The sequence below is a fragment of the Heptranchias perlo genome, unplaced genomic scaffold (assembly GCF_035084215.1).
Source record: "Heptranchias perlo isolate sHepPer1 unplaced genomic scaffold, sHepPer1.hap1 HAP1_SCAFFOLD_43, whole genome shotgun sequence".
In the NCBI taxonomy this organism is placed as follows: domain Eukaryota; kingdom Metazoa; phylum Chordata; class Chondrichthyes; order Hexanchiformes; family Hexanchidae; genus Heptranchias; species Heptranchias perlo.
Window position 1 is genome coordinate 2,663,615 of NW_027139442.1, and position 18,957 is coordinate 2,682,571.

At 45.1% G+C, this 18,957-nt stretch overlaps 1 protein-coding gene across 1 annotated transcript in view; it reads left to right on the top strand.

Moving 5' to 3' along the window:
- Positions 1 to 17,628, top strand: part of LOC137312489 (probable G-protein coupled receptor 139) — a 35,564-nt gene extending 17,936 nt beyond the window's left edge. The window contains exons 4-5 of the mRNA XM_067979032.1: positions 14,187 to 14,285; positions 16,721 to 17,628. Coding sequence (XP_067835133.1) covers positions 14,187 to 14,285; positions 16,721 to 17,628 — 1,007 coding nt within the window. The remainder of the gene's footprint in view (positions 1 to 14,186; positions 14,286 to 16,720) is intronic.
- The last annotated feature ends 1,329 nt before the right edge of the window (positions 17,629 to 18,957 follow it).

Here is an 18,957-nt window from a genome sequence, read left to right on the forward strand (position 1 = left end):
CATATATTCAGAACCTCTCTGCCCACAGGGGATGTGCCAGAGGACTGGAGAACCGCTAATGTAATAACATTATTCAAGAAGGGGAGTAGGGAAAAACCGGGGAACTACAGGCCAGTGAGCCTAACATCAGTGGTAGGAAAATTATTGGAAAAAATTCTGAAGGACAAAATTAGTCTCCACTTGGAGAAGCAAGGATTAATCAGGGATAGTCAACATGGCTTTGTCAAGGGAAGATCATGTCTGACTAATTTGATTGAATTTTTTGAGGGGGTGACTAGGCGTGTGGATGAGGGTAACGCAGTGGATGTGGTATACATGGATTTCAGTAAGGCCTTCGATAAAGTCCCCCACAGGAGACTGGTCAAGAAGGTACGAGCCCATGGAATCCAGGGTGCCTTGGCACTTTGGATACAAAACTGGCTTAGTGGCAGAAGGCAGAGGGTGATGGTCGAAGGTTGTTTTTGTGACTGGAAGCCTGTGGCCAGTGGGGTACCACAGGGATCGGTGCTGGGTCCCTTGCTGTTTGTAGTCTACATTAATGACTTGGATATGAATGTAAAAGGTATGATCAGTAAGTTCGCTGATGATACAACAATTGGTAGGGTGGTAAATAGCGAGGAGGATAGCCTCAGTCTGCAGGACGATATAGATGGGTTGGTCGGATGGGCGGAACAGTGGCAAATGGAATTTAACCCGGAAAAGTGCGAGGTGATGCACTTTGGAGGGACTAACAAGGCAAGGGAAACACAATGAATTGGAGGACCCTAGGCAAGACAGACGGTCAGAGGGATCTTGGTGTGCAAGTTCACAGAACCCTGAAGGCGGCGGAACAGGTAGATAAGGTGGTAAAGAAGGCATATGGGATACTTGCCTTTATTAGCCGAGGCATAGAATATAAGAGCAAGGAGGTTATGATGGAGCTGTATAAAACACTGGTTAGGCCACAGCTGGAGTACTGTGTGCAGTTCTGGTCGCCACACTACAGGAAGGATGTGATCGCTTTGGAGAGAGTGCAGAGGAGATTCACCAGGATGTTACTAGGGCTGGAGCGCTTCAGCTATGAAGAGAGACTGGGAAGATTGGGTTTGTTTTCCTTGGAGCAGTGGAGGCTGAGGGGGGACATGATTGAGGTGTCCAAAATTATGAGGGGCACAGATAGGATGGATACTAAGGAGCTTTTTCCCTTCGTTGAGGGTTCTATAACAAGGGGACATAGATTCAAGGTAAAAGGCGGGAGGTTTAGAGGGGATTTGAGAAAGAACTTTTTCACCCAGAGGGTGGTTGGAGTCTGGAACTCACTGCCTGAAAGCGTTGTGGAGGCAGGAACCCTCACAACATTCAAGAAGCATTTGGATGAGCACTTGAAATGCCATAGCATACAAGGCTACGGACCAAATGCTGGAATATGGGATTAGAGTAGACAGAGCTGATGGCCGGCGCGGACACGATGGGCCGAAGGGCCTCTATCCAGGCTGTATAACTCTATGACTCTATGAATCTATGACTCTAGATATATCGTAGTTATGGAAAAGGACAAAGATAGGTCAGGAGTAAAAGTTCTCAATTGGGGAGAGGCCGATATCGCTATGCTGAGACATGGTTTCGAAAACTGGAAACAGCGACTTGAAGGTAAATCAGTGTCAGAGCAGTGGGAGACATTCAAGGATGAGATAGTGAGGGTTCAGTGTAAATTTGTTCGCACAAAGTCAAAAGGTGGGACTCCCAAATCAAGAGCCCCCTACATGTCAAGGAACATACAGGGTAGGATAAGGCAAATGAGGCAGTTTATGTCAGATACCGAGATCTCAATACTCCAGAAAGCCTGGAGGTGCATAGAAAGTGCAGGGGTGAAGTTAAAAAGGAAATTAGGAACGCAAAGAGGGACATGAAAAAATATTGGCAAGTAAAATCAAGGAAAATCCAATGATATTTTCTAAATACATATAGAGCAAGAAGATAACTAAGGAAAGAGCATGGCCTATTAGAACAAAAAGGCGACCTGTGTTTGGAGGCGGGAGACGTGGGTATGGTTCTTAACGAATACTTTGCGTCTGTCTCCACGAAAGAAGGAGGCGATGCAGACTTTGTAGTTAAGGAGGAGGAGTGCGAATCATTGTTTGGATAAACCTAATAAGAGATTCAATATTAAGGGGTTTAGCATCTTTGCAAGTCGATAAACCGCAGGTCAGGGTGAAATGTACCCTAGGCTGTTAAGGGAAGCAAGGGACGAAATAGTGAAGGCTCTGACCATCATGTTCCAATCTTCTCTAGCTGCAGACGTGGAGCCGGATGACTGGAGGACTGCTAACGTTGTACCATTGTTTAAGAAGGGAAAAAGGGTTGGAACAAGTAATTACAGGCACGTCAGTCTAATGTCGATGGTGGGCAAATTACTGAAAAAAGTTCTGAGAGGCAGTGTTAATCATCATTTAGAAAGGCACGGATTAATCGGGGAGAATCCGCATGGATTTATTAAGAGAAGCTCGTGTCTCACTAACGTGACTGATCTTTCGTTTGAGGAGGTAACAAGGAGGGTCGATGAGGTTAGCGCGCTGGATGCAGTTTACATGGATTTTAGCAATGCTATTGACAAGGTCCCACATCGCAGATTGGTGAGAAAAGTAAAAGCCCATGGGATCCAATGGAAAGTGGCAAATTGGATCCAAAATTGTCTCAATGGCACGAAGCAAAAGGTGTTTTTGTCAATGGAAGGCTGATTCCAGTAGGGTTCCGCAGCGCTCAGTAATAGTACCCCTGCTTTGGTGGCATATATCAAATGATTTAGACTTAAATGTAGGGAGCATGATTAAGAAGTTTGCGTATGATACAAACATTGGCCGTGTGTTTGATAGCGAGGAAGGAAGCTGTTGTCTGCAGAAAGATATCAATGGACTGGTCGGGTGGGCAGAAAAGTGGCAAATGCAATTCAATCTGGAGAAGTGTGAGATAATGCATTTGGGGAGGGCAAACAAGGCAAGGGAATACAAAATACATGGTGGGATGCTGAGAGTTGTAGAGGAACAGAAGGAACTTGGAGTGCATGTCCACAGATCCCTGAGGCAGCAGGACAGGTAGATAAGGTGGTTAAGATGTCATACAGGATACTTTCATTTATTAGCTGAGGCATAGAATATAAGAACAGGGAGGTTATTGTAAATTTGTATAACACACTAATTCGACAACAGGTACAGTACTGCGTACATTTCTGGTCACCACATTACAGGAAATATATGTTTGCAATGGAGAGGGTACAGAGGAGATTTGTGAGGATGTTGCAAGAACAGAAGAACATTAGCTTTGAGGAAAGATTGGATAAGCTGGGGTTGTTTCTTTGGAATAGAGGAGGCTGAGGAGAGATTTGATTGATGTGTATAAGTTTATGAGGGATCTAGTGATAGTTGATAGGAATGACCTATTTCCCTTAGCAGAGAGGTCAATACCAGGGGCCATAGATTTAAAGTGATGGGTAGAATGATTAGAGGGGAGTTGAGGAGAATTGTTTTCACCCAGAGTGTGGTGGGTGCCTGGAAATCATTGCCTGAAAGGGTGGTAGTTGACAAACCGTGATGGGATTGTAAGGGGACTTGGATGTGAACTTGATGTGCCATAACCTACCGGGCTACTGACCAAGAGCTGGAAAGTGGGATTTGGCTGGATAACTCATTTTCGACCGGCAAGGACACGATATACCGAATGGCCTACTTCTGCGCCTTAAATTTCAAAGATTCTATGAACAGAGACAAGGACAGAGAGACACAAACATGGCTGACATTGTAACAGGAGGAGGCCATTCAGTCTCTCGAGCCTGTTCCGTAAATCAGTTACATCACAGGTGATCTGAACCTCAACTCATCCAGAAGAGGGGGAGATACAGAGAGAGAGGAGAGACAGTGAGGGGAGCAGATATGTAGTGATAGGAATAAACACTGGGTAGATTGTGATTTCATGCGATAGTGTAAACTGGGTGATCGCGAGGGTTTACATCTCTCCCCATTTTAACATTAATGGGAAAAACCTCAGGAGAGATGTAAAAGAGGCTCCTGATTTGCTGTCACCCAATTTACACTATCGCACACAGTCAACATCTGCCCACAGTGAGAGGGACTGAGAAACAGAAAACAGAGGGACAGAAAGGCAGAGATAGAGAGAGAATATCAGCAAGGGAGATCAACACACACATACACACACACACACATACACACACACACACACACACACAGACTGAAACCAGAAGGCAGAAATATTCAGAAACAGAGAGAGAGAGAGATGTGCAGACAGAAAGAGATTTAAAAAGGGCAGAAAGAAATACAAAGCGAGACGGATAAAAATGCAGAGAGTAAAAATACAAAGTGATGTAAAGAGAGTTAGAAAGTAATATAGAGAAGAAACAGAAATGTCGAGAGATCAATATAAATAGAGATCTACACATTAAGACAGAGGTACAGAGATATAAAGAGAGAAATACATATAAGTCGAGAAGTACAGAAATAAAAAGAGAGATAGAAATTATTAGAAAGAGAGAAACATAAAAAGAGAGTTACATATAGAGAGTGAGATACAGAGATACAAAGGGAGAAATACATATAAAGAGAGAGGTAGAGAGAAATAAAGAGAGATAGACCTTATTAGAAAGAGAGAAACATAAAAAGAGAGCTGCATTTATAGAGAGAGGTATAGAGACATAAAGAAAGAGATACATAAAAAGAGAGTGGTACAATGATGCAAAGAGACAGGATAGATAAAGAGATATGAAGAAATAGAGAGATAAAGAGATATAAAGAATTGTAGAAATACGGAGATATGAATAGAGATAGATGCAGAATTAAATATAAAGATGCAGAGAGAGAGATGGAAAGGTAGAGAGATGCAAGAAGAGGTAGAGACTGGAAGAAATGGAAATGTAGAGAGAGAGATGGAGCTGTAGATGGAGAAACATACAGGTTGCTTTGGACTACCGGGAGAATCCCAGTGGAAATTTAACTCCAATGTATACACACAGGAAACATGTCTCTAAATATATAGATTTTGTGCGTCTCAGTGTCATTGTTACCAGAATATAACACATGCTCCTCCCTCACTGCCTGTCTCCCCCATTTCAATAAAAAACCTTCAATTCTCCTATCTCATCTCACCCAGATCCACAGAGAACCAGAGAGAAACTGAGATACAGAGATACAGAAACTGGAAGACTGAAAGAGAGATGGAGAGAGAGAGAGAGAGAGAGAGATGTCGAGACAGAGATTAAAAAATACAGAACTACAGATTTGCAGAAATAAACAAAAATAATGAAAAGCACAGAGCGAGAGGTGGAGAAATAAAGATAAACAGAGTGAGGTACAGAGAGGGAAACGGAGATGTCGAGTAAGGAGTGAGAGGTGCAGAGAGAGAGAGATGGAGGTGCAGAGAGAGATGGAGGCAGAGGTATTTAGAGGGTGATGGAGATGCAGAATGAGATGTAGTTAGAGGTACATTGAGAGAGATGGTGATGTAGAGAGAGGTGGAGGCAGAGGTCCATCGAGAGTGATGGAGATGTTGAGAGAGATGGAGCGAGAGTTGCAGAGAGAGTGATGGAGATGTACAGTGAGATGGAGGGAAAGGTACATGGAGAGTGATGGAGATGTAGAGTGAGATGGAGGGAGAGGTACATGGAGAGTGATGGAGATGTACAGTGAGATGGAGGGAAAGGTACATGGAGAGTGATGGAGATGTCGAGTGAGATGGAGGAGGAGCTGCAGAGAGAGATACGAAAGTTAAATTGGACGATCAGCAAAAAACTCAAGGACCACAAATCTAATGGGAACAGGTGATCATCACCCAGTAACCCCACAGTGACTCAGTAATCCTAAAGTGACCCAGTAACCCCACAGTGACCCAGTAACCCCACAGTGACTCAGTAATCCTAAAGTGACCCAGTAACCCCACAGTGACTCAGTAATCCTAAAGTTACCCAGTAACCCCACAGTGACTCAGTAATCCTAAAGTTACCCAGTAACCCCACAGTGACTCAGTAATCCTAAAGTGACCCAGTAACCCCACAGTGACTCAGTAATCCTAAAGTGACCCAGTAACCCCACAGTGACTCAGTAATCCTAAAGTGACCCAGTAACCCCACAGTGACTCAGTAATCCTAAAGTGACCCAGTAACCCCACAGTGACTCAGTAATCCTAAAGTGACCCAGTAACCCCACAGTGACTCAGTAATCCTAAAGTGACCCAGTAACCCCACAGTGACTCAGTAATCCTAAAGTGACCCAGTAACCCCACAGTGACTCAGTAATCCTAAAGTTACCCAGTAACCCCACAGTGACTCAGTAATCCTAAAGTGACCCAGTAACCCCACAGTGACTCAGTAATCCTAAAGTTACCCAGTAACCCCACAGTGACTCAGTAATCCTAAAGTGACCCAGTAACCCCACAGTGACCCAGTAACCCCACAGTGACTCAGTAACCCCACAGTGACTCAGTCACCCCACAGTGACTCAGTCACCCCACAGTGACTCAGTCACCCCACACTGACACAGTAACCCCACAGTGACCAAGTCACCCAACAGTGACTCTGTAACCACACAATGACCCAGTAAGTCAACAGTGACCCAGTAACCCCAGAGTGACCCAGTAATCCTACAGTGACAATGTAACCCCACAGTGACCCAGTAACCCGACGGTGACTCAGTAACCCAACAGTGACTGAGTAACCCCATAATAACCCAGTAACCGCACAGTGACCCAGCAACCCAACAGTGACTCAGTAACCCCACAATGAACCATTAAGCCAACAGTGACTCAGTAACCCCACAATGACCCAGTAAGCCAACAGTGACTCAGTAACCCCACAGTGACCAAGTAACCCCAGATTTACCCAGTCACCCCTCGGTGACCCAGTCACCCCAGAATGACCCTGTAACCCCAGAGTGACCCAGCAACCAAACAGTAACCCAATTACCCCACAATGACCCAATAACCCTGCAGAGACACAGTATCCTCAAAGTGACCCAATAACACCACAGTGACTCAGTAACCCCACAGTGACCCAATAACACAACAGTAACTCAGTAACTCCACAGTGACCCAATAACACCACAGTGATACAGTCACCCCAGAGTGACCCAATAACAACACAGTGACCCAATAACCCCACAATGACCCAATAACCCTCCACTGACATAGTAACCTCAAAGTGACCCAATAACCCCACAATGACCCAATAACCCCACAGTGACCCAATAACCCCACAATGACCCAATAACCCCACAGTGACCCAATAACCAGGCAGTGATACAGTAACCCCACAGTGATACAGTAACCCCACAGTGAGCCAGTAACCCCGTAGTGGCCCAGTAACTCCAGAGGGAACCATACCCCTCAGTGACCTAGTAATCCCACACCAAAATTTAAAAAAACACTCCTGTCTGATGCTGTACGGCTCGTGTGTGTCAGTCAGCTCCTGCACATGTACAGTACACCGTGGATAAAAGGGAACGATTCACTCCTGACTGGTACTGCACGGTCTGAGTGTGTCAGTGTAAGCTCCTGTATATCTACAGTACACCGTGGATAAAAGGGAACGATTCACTCCTGACTGGTACTGCACGGCCCATGTGTGTCTCAGTGTCAGCTCCTATACATGTACAGTACACCGTGGATTAAAAGAAAATGATACGCAGGGACTCGCTGTCATATTTAGGAATGTTTGATTTGATGGAACAAAAGTGTCACAAATGGGTCAGCACATACACGGGACATATGTGACTGATTATCAACGTGTGTGTGTGTGTCTCAGTGTCACTGAGCGCATAATGTAACTCAGGGGCCTCTCGCAGCCTGTCTCCATTCCCCTGTGTCCTAAGCACCCAGGGTCCTCTCACAGCTTGTCTCCCCTCCCCTTGTGGCCAAAGCACCCCGGGGTCATTTCTCAGCCTGTCTCCCATTTTCACTGTGGCCCATCAAACCTGGCTCTCCTCACAGCCTGTCTTCCCTTCCCGTTCTGGTCCAAACACCCCAGGGAACAGTCGCAGCCTGTCTCCTCTCCCCTTGTGGCCCAAGCACCCGTTGTACCCTCGCAGCCTGTTTCTCCACCCCATGTGGCCCCAGACACCCCGGGGTCGTCTCTCAGCCTGTGTCTCCCTACCCCTCTGGCCCAAGCACCCAAGAGGCCTCTCAGAGCCTGTCTCCACCTCCCACTGTGGCACAAGCACCCCAGGGAACCCTCACTGCGTATCTCTCCTCCCCTTGAGGCCGAGGCACCCGGGGTCCCCTCGCAGCCTATCGCTCACTCCCCCCTGGAGCCCAAGCACACGGGTTCCCCTCGCAGCCCATCTCGCCTCCTCCTGTGGCCCAAGCATCCCAGGACCCCGACGAATCCCACATTGCCCGGCGACGACATTTAAATAACTAAAGTTAAACAGAATCTGCTCCAAAGGCATAATTGATGTCGAACTGGAAGGGTGCTGACACCTTCCTTCCGCTCTGGTCGGAGCCTCAGGTTTAGTATATTCTCCCAACTCCTGTTCTTTTATGTATTTTGTCAGTTTGAAGTTTCGCTGACATTGTTCAACCATTTCATCATCTCAGGCTGTATACTGTGAACAGCTTCAATCCTGTGTAGATGTGAGGGACACAATCCAATTCTCACCCTATTGAATTGAACAAATCGTCAATCTCCATTGAACAATCCCATCTCCTGTCTCTCTATATTTAACAGGGAGTTCCAAAATGCTGGAATGTTTAACATTTTAAAATGCCGTAGAAATGTGATGTGTTGTTATTTTAAATAATGAGAATGAAATATTTCAGGGTACGTTTCAATAAAGAAATTTTGGGAGACATAACACAGAGAACGAAAGAACAATTGAAAGAGGGAGAGAGACAAGTTGAGATATGGGAACAGAGACAGGAGCCAGAGAAAGAGAGAGAGAGAGAGCGAGGGAGACAAACGGTGACTGAGTGTCGGCTCTTACATATGTACAACACACCGCGGATACAAGGGAATGATTCACTCCTGTCTGGTGATGTGCGGCCCGTGTGTGTTTCACTGCCAGCTCCTGTATATGCGCAGCACAGAGTGGGTAAAATGGGAGCGATTCATTCCCGTCTGGCCCGTGTGCCTCATTATCAGCTCCTGTACATGTACAGTACAAAGCATGTAAAATGGAACCATTCACTCCCGTCTGGTACTGTACCACTCATGTATGTCCCAATGTCATTTCCAGTGCACATACAGTATACACAGCGTGCAAAAGGAACGATTCACTCCCGCCTGGTACTGTATGGCCCCTGTGTGTCTCACTGTCCATGTACATTTATCAGGAAAGTTTGAGCAGGCTGAGGCTCTTTTCACTCGAAAAGAGAAAACTGAGGGGTGAACTAAAAGAGGTCTTTAAGATGATGAAAGGTTTTGATCGGGTAGACTTCGATAAAATGTTTCCACTTGCCGGGGAGATCAGCGCTCGGGGCCATAAATATAAGATAGTCACTTATAAATCCAATAGGGAATTCAAGAGAAACTTTTTTAACCAGAGAGTGGTTAGAATGTGGAATTCACTACCACAAGGAACAATTGAGTCGACTATCATAGATGCATTCAAGGGGAAGCTGGATAAACACATCAGGGAGAAAGTGATGGAAGGATATGTTGATAGGGTGAGATGAAGTGAGGAGGGAGGAATCTCATGTGGAGCATAAACACGGGAATGGCCTGTTTCTGTGCTGTACATTTTATGTGATTCTATGTAAAAGTAAATGAGAACGATTCAGTTCTTCCTTTACGGTACGATTAGTGCGTGCCCCAGTGTCAGCTCCTGTATATGTACAGCACCAAGCTTGTAAAAGGGAACGATTCACTCCTGTCTGGTACTGTACGGCCCCTGTGTGTCTCGGTGGCAGCTCCTGCACATGTACAGTACACAGTGGGTAAAAGGTAATGATTCACTCCCGTCTGGTACTGTACGCCTCGTGTTTCTCATTGTCAGCTCCTGTAGATCTACAGTACACAGAAAGTAAATGAGAATGATTCTCGCGTCTGATAATGTACAGTCCGTGTGTGTCTCAGTGTCAACTCCTGTACATGTACACTATACATAAGGTGAAAGGGAACGACTGACTCCAGTCTGGTACTGTACAGCCCGTGTGTGTTTACCAGAGCTGTTACAAAGGCATGCCTGAGGTTGTCAGTAACAGATGGCAGGGCAGGGATGAACGGAAGGGTGGGACGGCTATTATTACGGACACGGGAGTAGACGGTCTTTGCAATGGAGAGGATAGGGAGTCAGAAGCTCAGCTGGTTGTTGAATAGGATGTCGAAGTTACGAACAGTCTGGATTAGCCTCAAACAAAAGCCCAGGAAGGGGATGCAATCAGCGGCAAGGATGTCGAGATTGTGGGACCAAAGATCTTGACTTCCCAATTTTTAACTGGAAGAAATTGTGGCTCATCTCAGACAGGTTATCCAGGTAATAGGCTATCCTAGATTTGGTATTGTGCAATAAGAAGGGGTTAATTAATAATCATGTTCTGCGGGGTCCTTTAGGGAAGAGTGACTATAACATGATAGAATTCTTCATTAAGATGGAAAGTGAAGTAGTCCAAACCGAAACTAGGGTCCTAAATCTAAACAAAGGAAACTACGAAGGTATGAGTTGTGAGTTGCTATGATAGATTGGGAAGCTTTATTAAAAGGCATGATGTTGGATAGGTAATGACTAACATTTAAGGAACGAATTGCAACAATTATACGTTCCTTTCTGGCGCAAAAACACTATAAATGCGGCCAAACCATAGCTAACGAAAGAAATTAAGTATAGTATTGAATCCAAAGAGCAGTCATATAAAGTTGCCGGAAAAAGTAGCAAGCCTGAGGATAGGGAGCAGTTTAGAATTTAGCAAAAAAGGACCAAGAGATTGATTAAGGGGTGGGGGGGAGGGGGGATAGAGTATGAGAGTAAACTTGCAAGGAACATTAAAGTGGAATTTATAAGTATGTAAAAAGAAAAAGATTAGTGAAGACAAATGTAGGTCCCTTACAGTCAGGAACGGGAGAATTTATAATGAGGAACAGGGAAATGGCAGAGCAATTAAACAAATAATTTGGTTCTGTCTTGACGGAAGAGGACACAAATAACTTCCCAGAAATGCTAGGGAACCAAGGGTCCAGTGAGAAGGAGAAATTAAAGGTTATTAGTATTAGTAAAAAAGTAGTGCTGGAGAAATAAATGGGACTGAAAGCCGATAAATCCCCAGGATCTGATAATCTGCATCCCAGACTACCAGAAGAGGTAGCCATGGAAAGCGTGGATGCATTCGTTGCGATCTTCCAAAATTCAAAGAATATGGAACAGTTCCTGCAGATTTGAGAGTGGCAAATGTAATCCCACTATTTCAAAAAGAAGGGAGAGAGAAAACAGGGAACTACAGACCAGTTAACCTCACATCAGTAGCAGGGAAAGTGCTAGCGTCCATTATAAAATATGTGATAACAGGACATTTAGAAAATATCAACGGGATTAGACAAAGTAAACATAGATTTATGAAATGGAAATCATGTCTGACAAACCTACTGGAGTTTTTTGTGGCTGTAACTGGTGGAATAGATAAGGGAGAAACAGTGAAAATGGTTTATTTGTATTTTCAGAATGCCTTTGGTTAAAGTCCCACATCAGAGGTCAGTGTGCAATATTAAAGCACATGGGATTGGTGGTAATATACTGGCATGGATTGAAAATTGTTTAACAGACAGGAAACAGAGAGTACTAATAAGTGGATCGCATTCGGGGTGGCAGGCAGTGACTAGTGGGGTACCGCAGGGATCGGTGCTTGGGCACCGGCTATTCACAATATATATGGACTTGGATGAGTGAACGAAATGTAATATTTCCAGGTTTGCTGACGAAACAAAGCTAGGTGGGATCGTGATTTGTGAGGAGAATGCAAAGAGGCTTCAAGACGATTTAGACAAGTTGAGTGAATGGGCAAATGCATGCACATGCAGTATAATGTGGATAAATTTCAAGTTATCCAGTTCGGAAGGAAAAACAGAAAGGTGGAGTATTAATTAAATGGTGATAGATTGGGGAATTATGATGTACAAAGGGACCTGGGTGATCTTGTACACGAGTAACTGCAAGCAAACATACAGCTGTGGCATGCAGTTCGGAGGGCAAATGGTATGTTGGCCTTCAATGCAAGAGGATGTGAGTACAGGAGCAAGGATGTCTTAGTGCAGTTTTACAGGGCCTCGGTGAGACCACACCTGGAGCATTGTGTGCAGTTTTAGACTCCTTTCCTCGGGAAGGATATAGTTGCCATGCAGGGAGTGCAGCGAAGGTTCACCAGACTGATCCCTGGGATGGAAGGACTATCATATGAGGAGAGATTGGGTCGACTCGGCCTGTATTCACTCGAGTTTAGAAGAATGAGAGGGGATCTCATTGAAAGATATAACATTCTGGCAGAGCGAGACAGACTGGATGCAGGGCGGAAGATTCCGCTGGCTGGAAGGTCCCGAACGAGGATTCACAATCACTGGCTACGGGGTAGGTATTTAGGACTGAGATGGGGAGAAATTTCTGCACTCAGAGAGTGGTGAACCTGTGCAATTCTCTACCATGTAAGTCGGTGGAGGCCATATCACTGAATATATGAGCTGGATAGATTTCTGGATACGAAAGGCATCATGGGGTATGGGAAGAGACCGGGAATATGGTATTGAGATAGAGGATCAGCCATGATTATATTGAATGGCTTAGCAGGCTCGAAGTGCCGAATGGTCTACTCCTGCTCCTATTTTCTATGTTTCTAGCAGATGAGTCTGACAACACAAAGACATTGCAAGGGTCAAGAGAGGCCGTGGTTTTATCAGCGTACATCTAACGCTGGTCCATGTCTGTGGACAATGTCACCAAAGCACAACATGTAGATGAGGAAGAGGAGGTAGCCAAGGATTGAACTTTTGAGACATCAGAGATAACGGTGATAGGGTGGGAAGAGACGTTTATCCTGGCAATGATCAGATAAGAGTGTGGGACATAGTGAGGGTAGTCCCACCAAAAGAGGCCAAGGTCAGATGAATGAGGAGGTCATGGGTGGGTTTGCGGTCGGTGTATGGGGAAATCTGCAGGGCAATCAGGCAAGAGCTGGGTATTGCGGCTAATTGGATAGTTCTTTTAAAGAGCCAGCACAGGCACGATGGGTAGAATGGTCTCCTTCTGTTCGATATGATTCTATAATTTTATGTGTGTAGCGGCGGGTTTGGGGGGGGCGGTGGTGGGGGGCGGCGGGTGGTGTAGCGGTGGGCCTTGGTGGGAATTAAACCCAAGATTGAGAATTTTAAACGTAAGATGATGGGGAAGTGGGAATCAGTGAGGGTCAGTGAGGCCGAGCAGGACCTGGTGCGGGTCGAAAGGTGGAGGATGGATGGCCGGCCTGGAATGAACTGCAGCAATGGTGGCTGGAGGGGACAAAGGCATAGGCGAGGGTTTCAATGCCAATGGGCTGAGGAAGGAATGAAGGCGGGTGAAGGAAGCACGGAGTCTTTATGACGGATGTCAAGTCGGTTCACGAGCTCAGCTCAGTTGCACGGGGCTAATTTTACTGGAGCCATGAATCAAACGTAAAATAAACGGGAAACATCTGCAGTAAAATAACGGAGAGAGGAATGGCAATGAAGCTCGTTCAGTGTCCGACCCCTGATATCACCCCATTTCTGAGCTACAATCCTGAACCTGCCCTTTAACAGTCCTTCTGTAAGAGACTCAAAATTCATATTTTAACTGGAATACTGCAGAAGCAGCATGAAGCGGATTTGTTTGTGGCCTTGGATTCAGTGTGCACTGCGGAGAAATCGTTATAAATGATAAAGGAATCAGCAGGAGTGAACATGGTTAATACAATTAGATGAAAACTGTAAATGAAGTCATTATTGTTGGATCAGTCCTGTATGAGCACAGTTTATAACTTTATTCCTGAGAGAAGTCTGATTAAGATAATGTCCTGGACTTTGAGATGTTTCTGATATTTCCACGTCATTCTTTACAAAGGATTCCAAGCTGCTGATATAATGTGTTTGTTCAATGACTGTAACCAGTAGCAATGATCAGGGATATAACCGTGTCAGTGGAGACTCAGCCCCTGTATAAATTAGGGCTCATTGAAATGAATGAGCTCTCAGTGCCTGCTGGAGCTGTGGTTTCCAGGCCAACAGCAGTCAGCGCTTCTCACAGAAATGGGATATCCAGGAATGTACCAGATACAAGAAATTTATTATCCGGTTCTTGCAGCCGTTGGAATTTCTGGTAAGCCATTATCTCAGCTGTTTATGGTGTAAATCGATGTTAGTTGTGCTACCGTTTTTGGTATTTTATTTCTCCCATCAGTCTTTACACAGCTGCCTGTTCTGTTTTATCAGTTGATGGAATGTCCTGTCTCGGCTCTTTCAGTCTTGTCACAGCTGCATGATATCCGCTATCATCTTTGTAATGCAACCCTGTCAGTGCTGCTGGATTATTCTGCGCACTGAATGTACTGTTGAATAATGGTATGTCCTTAACTTCTCAACATTCGGTCTTGCAGCAATTGCATTGTATCTGTAATGTACTTTTTATATCCAACCCTGGTATTGTAACTGGATTATTCTCTGTACTGAACGTATGGGAATCAGGGATCTGGGCTTAGAGCTGGTTTCAGACCATCAGGAGCTGTTAACAGTTTCATGTTGTGGATCGAACCTGTCCTGGAATATTTTTTCATCAATGTGTTTTCAGTGATTGTCAATGAGACAGCTCACGGTCTCAGTGTTACAAGGAGGCAGCGCAATGTCATCCCTCCCCGACAACATGGTTCAGTTTAACTGGGATTTCAATGTATTTATTGGTTGTCATTGTTACGAAATATTATGTCATTACTTGTGTATCTGACGCCGAATCAGATGTCTGTCCACTGAACTGAGTTTGCTGCTGATTACTCCACATCTCTTTCTCTGATTCACTGTGGGTGAATTCATTGTAAAATGCAAAGTTTTGAGTTTATGTTGTGTCAGTTTGTACAGTTTCCGTTCGAATCATGGTCCTTCTATTTATCTGTAGATTATAACTGGCAGCGGTGATGTTGGCGTTTTGTCAATTGAACAATGCCGCCATCCAACGCGGTGCTTCATAATTACAGGAGAAGGAATTTCAATTATTGTAAGGTGTGCCTGGAAGAGGGATTTGATTCTGTTTATTCCATGCATCATAGATTAAGTAAACAGTGTAGGTGAACAGGTGGAGATTTGGATGATCTGTAGAAACATTAAACTGTTGAGAGAGGCTTCACTATTTAACAAACTGACACTAAGAATATGATCGTTGGAACACGCGGCTGGTGAAGAGAAAGCAGGCGCAGAATGTTCGGATTGAATCGGATGTGAAAAGGGGCATTGAGAAATAGAGTAGAGAATGCAGAGAGACAGAAAAGAACGATAGAGAAAGACTGAAGAGGAAAACAAGAGGGATGGAGAAAATTAACGCCAGAATGGAAGGGAGAATGACAGAGAGACACGCAGAGAGACACACAGAGAGGCAGAGAGAGAGAACTAGAGAAAGAAAGATAAACTGGGAGAGAAAGACAGAGACAGAGAGATACGCACAAAAGGAGGGAGACACAGAGACACAGGGAGAAAGCAGCACCGGGGTGAACTTTCAGTCCAAATATTGAGAAGAAATGTGACTTGAAGGTGATATTAGGATGTTGTCAGATTGTAAGAGTTTTCACGCCGGGTGTGTTTATCGCTATCAGGTCCTCAGTCTGGTTAAATAAATGTTCCTTTTACTTATTTACTGACTGAATAAATAAACATAATTGAAATGTATTTAAAGAATAGACTCAGTCATTTCTTGACCGTTATGAATTATTCGGATACTGTATTCTAAAAGCTGTGTGTCAGCTTAATTCAATAAAGAACGAGGCTGACTTATAAATGCATTTTAATTTAATTTTAATTGAATGTGTAAAGTAAATAAATTGAAAACATTTGATGCCAAACGAGCTGTTCATTGACAAAAATAACCAAGGAATCATTGATTGGATTGTGTTAGCGGGACCTATGGATTCGATTCCCTCTAACACTCTGCTGCAGTCTCTCCCTGTGAATCCCAGCACCTCCTCCAACTGCATGGAATCCTCTTTCTCCTCACCCGTTGCTTCAGTTTATCGGCTTTCCTAAACCAGCTGCTGCTAACTCCCCTCCAGCTCCTACATGTCTTTTTCCTTGTCTCCCTCCCAATCTCACTCACAGGCTCGGTCTCCAGCTGCCCTTCCCCGTGTAGTGCCAGCACGTGTCGGCTCTTCTAACTCAGAGCAACAAACCAGGTACACCTCCCGCTGTTCCCTCACCTTCCTACCGTTCGCACTCTTGCCACGTCCATTTGGAGCCCAAATCCGGTTTTAATCCGCTGGATTCCCGCTGGGTAAAAGCCCTTCTCCTTCCTCACCGGCACCGTGCCTTCACTTAGAACTTCCAGAGGATCTGGTGCTCAGTTTATTCACTTTGTGTATCGATTTCCCTATTAATTATTGATCATTGTGTTTTAAAACATTTCTCTGCCCGAAAGCGCTGCCCAGGCCAATGAATCACTTTCCACTCTTCGATGTAGCAACAAAGCTGGAAATTTCACCCCAGATCCTCTCAAACTGCTGCTTTGACTCCAGGTCTGATCAGTAATTTCTCTGCTTCTTTTTCTCTCTCCTATAGTTAACTTGGTGGCGATTGTGATCCTGTCCCGAGGAAAGTGCGGACTCTCCAAATGTATCACTCGCTACCTGGTGGGAATGGCAGTGGCCGATCTCCTGGTCGTTATCACTGATGTGATATTGAGGCAGATTCACAGGATTTATTTCCCACTTTCATTCATCAAAATTACTCCCGTGTGTTGTCTCGTTGCATTCCTGATTTTTGCAACCACAACGGCCTCTGTCTGGTTCACAGTCGCTTTCAGCTTTGATCGATTTGTGACCATTTGTTGTGAGAAGCTGAAAACAAAATATTGCACCGAGAAAACGGCGGCTGTGGTTCTGGGAACAGTGAGTGTGCTGGGCTGTTTGGAGAGTCTCCCCTGGTACTTTACATTTGAACCTCTATTTATAATTGATAATGTTCCCTGGTTTTGTGTGCTTAAACCGAGCTTCAATACTTCTCCCGCATGGGTCGCATTTGAGTTGTTTCACCGCATTTTAACCCCTTGTGTCCCGTTCTGTCTGATTTTGCTGTTCAATGGTTTGACGGTCAGACATATTTTAGTGTCCAGCCGAGTCCGCAGGGGACTCCGGGGCAGAAGCAATGGAGAGAATCACAAGGATCCAGAGATGGAGAAGCGAAAAATGTCCATCATTTTACTCTTCAGTATATCGGGCAGTTTTATATTGTTATGGGTGACACAGGTTGTATTTTACTTCTATCAGCGAATTACAAACAGTAATGATTATTACTTCTCCCCCACTGACCCTCTTTATATCACAGAACACACAGCAGGAATGCTGCAACTTCTCAGTTGCTGCACAAACACGTGTATTTATGTCCTGACCCAGACTAAATTCAGAGAGGAGCTGAAGAACGCGGTGAAATACCCACTGATTCTAATTGTTAAATTAGTTAAATTATAGAAAGTGCTGAAGGGTTTCAATCACTAGAACTAAATCCCATTTCATATTCTATCCCCTACACTTCACACTGGACGGTAAGTACATTTTATATTAGCAGCACGGAGCCCGGAAATTATCGCAAATCTGATTCTGATATATTTTATTGATAATCTGACCTATTGAGGCAGGGCTCGCTCTGCAGGTGACGCATGAATTTCTACTCAAAAAGGCGGCACTAAAGAGCTCAGCTGGACTTCAACTAAATGGCCGCCCTGCACCGACAGGAAATGGGCAAAACTGGCAATCACAGTCACTGCTGTGGGCCGGATCAGAATGGGTGAACTCGACATAATTGGAGAGACAGAATGTGTGAGATAGACAGACAGAGTGAGAGCTGACAGGGTTTTCATCATGGGACCAGGAGGCACAACGGGCAAACGGGGGGCTGGGGAGACAGATTGTGAGGGTGGTCCCTGGATTACGTTATTGGACCAGGAGAGCCTGAGACAGACGGGGCACAGGAGGAGGGGGTGACAGACTGTGTGTGTGGGGGGGGGGGGGTGTCCCTGGGTTACCTTATTGGACCAGGAGAACCTAAGGCGCACGGGGCAAGAGAGGAGGGTGACACAGACTGTGCGGGTGGTCCCTGGGTTATGTTGTTGGTCCAGGAGAGCCTAAGACACACTGGCAAAGGGGGTGAGTGATTAAGACTGTCAGGGGAGGGGGTCCTTGGGTTACGTTATTGGACCAGGAGAGCATGAGACACATATGGCAGAGGTGGAGGTGGAGGCAGGCTGTGAAGGGTGTGACTGGGTTATGTTATTGGATCAGGAGACACTGAGAAACATGGGGCACAAAGGGAGGGGAAGACTGGCTTCGAGGGGGATTGGTTACATTATTGGACCAGTGAAACTGAGACACACACAAACACACACGGAATGAACATGCATGAGATACGTGTCCCTTGTCCAAACAATGATGTTGAATTGAGCTGAACTGTGCCACAAATGAATATGGAATTAAAATATCAGATTCAATCCAGTTTGCTCCAGAGCTTCACAATTTTGCTTCGATATACCTCGTTAGAAGTAAATCGAGTTAGAGAGACTGAGAAAGGATGATAGAGAGAGACGGAGAGAATGAGTGACAGTGAGAGAGGGTGATACTGACTAACCGCATTTTGGAGCTGGATCTGCTGGTGGATTCACTGTGGAGCATCCGCGATGCTGAGATTATCGTGGATAGCACGTTCAGTGAGGTGGTCACACCGCAGGTAAAGATTATGCAGGAAGAAAATAAATGGGTGACCGCCAGGAAGAGTAGAAGGACTTGGCAGGTAGCGCTGGAGTC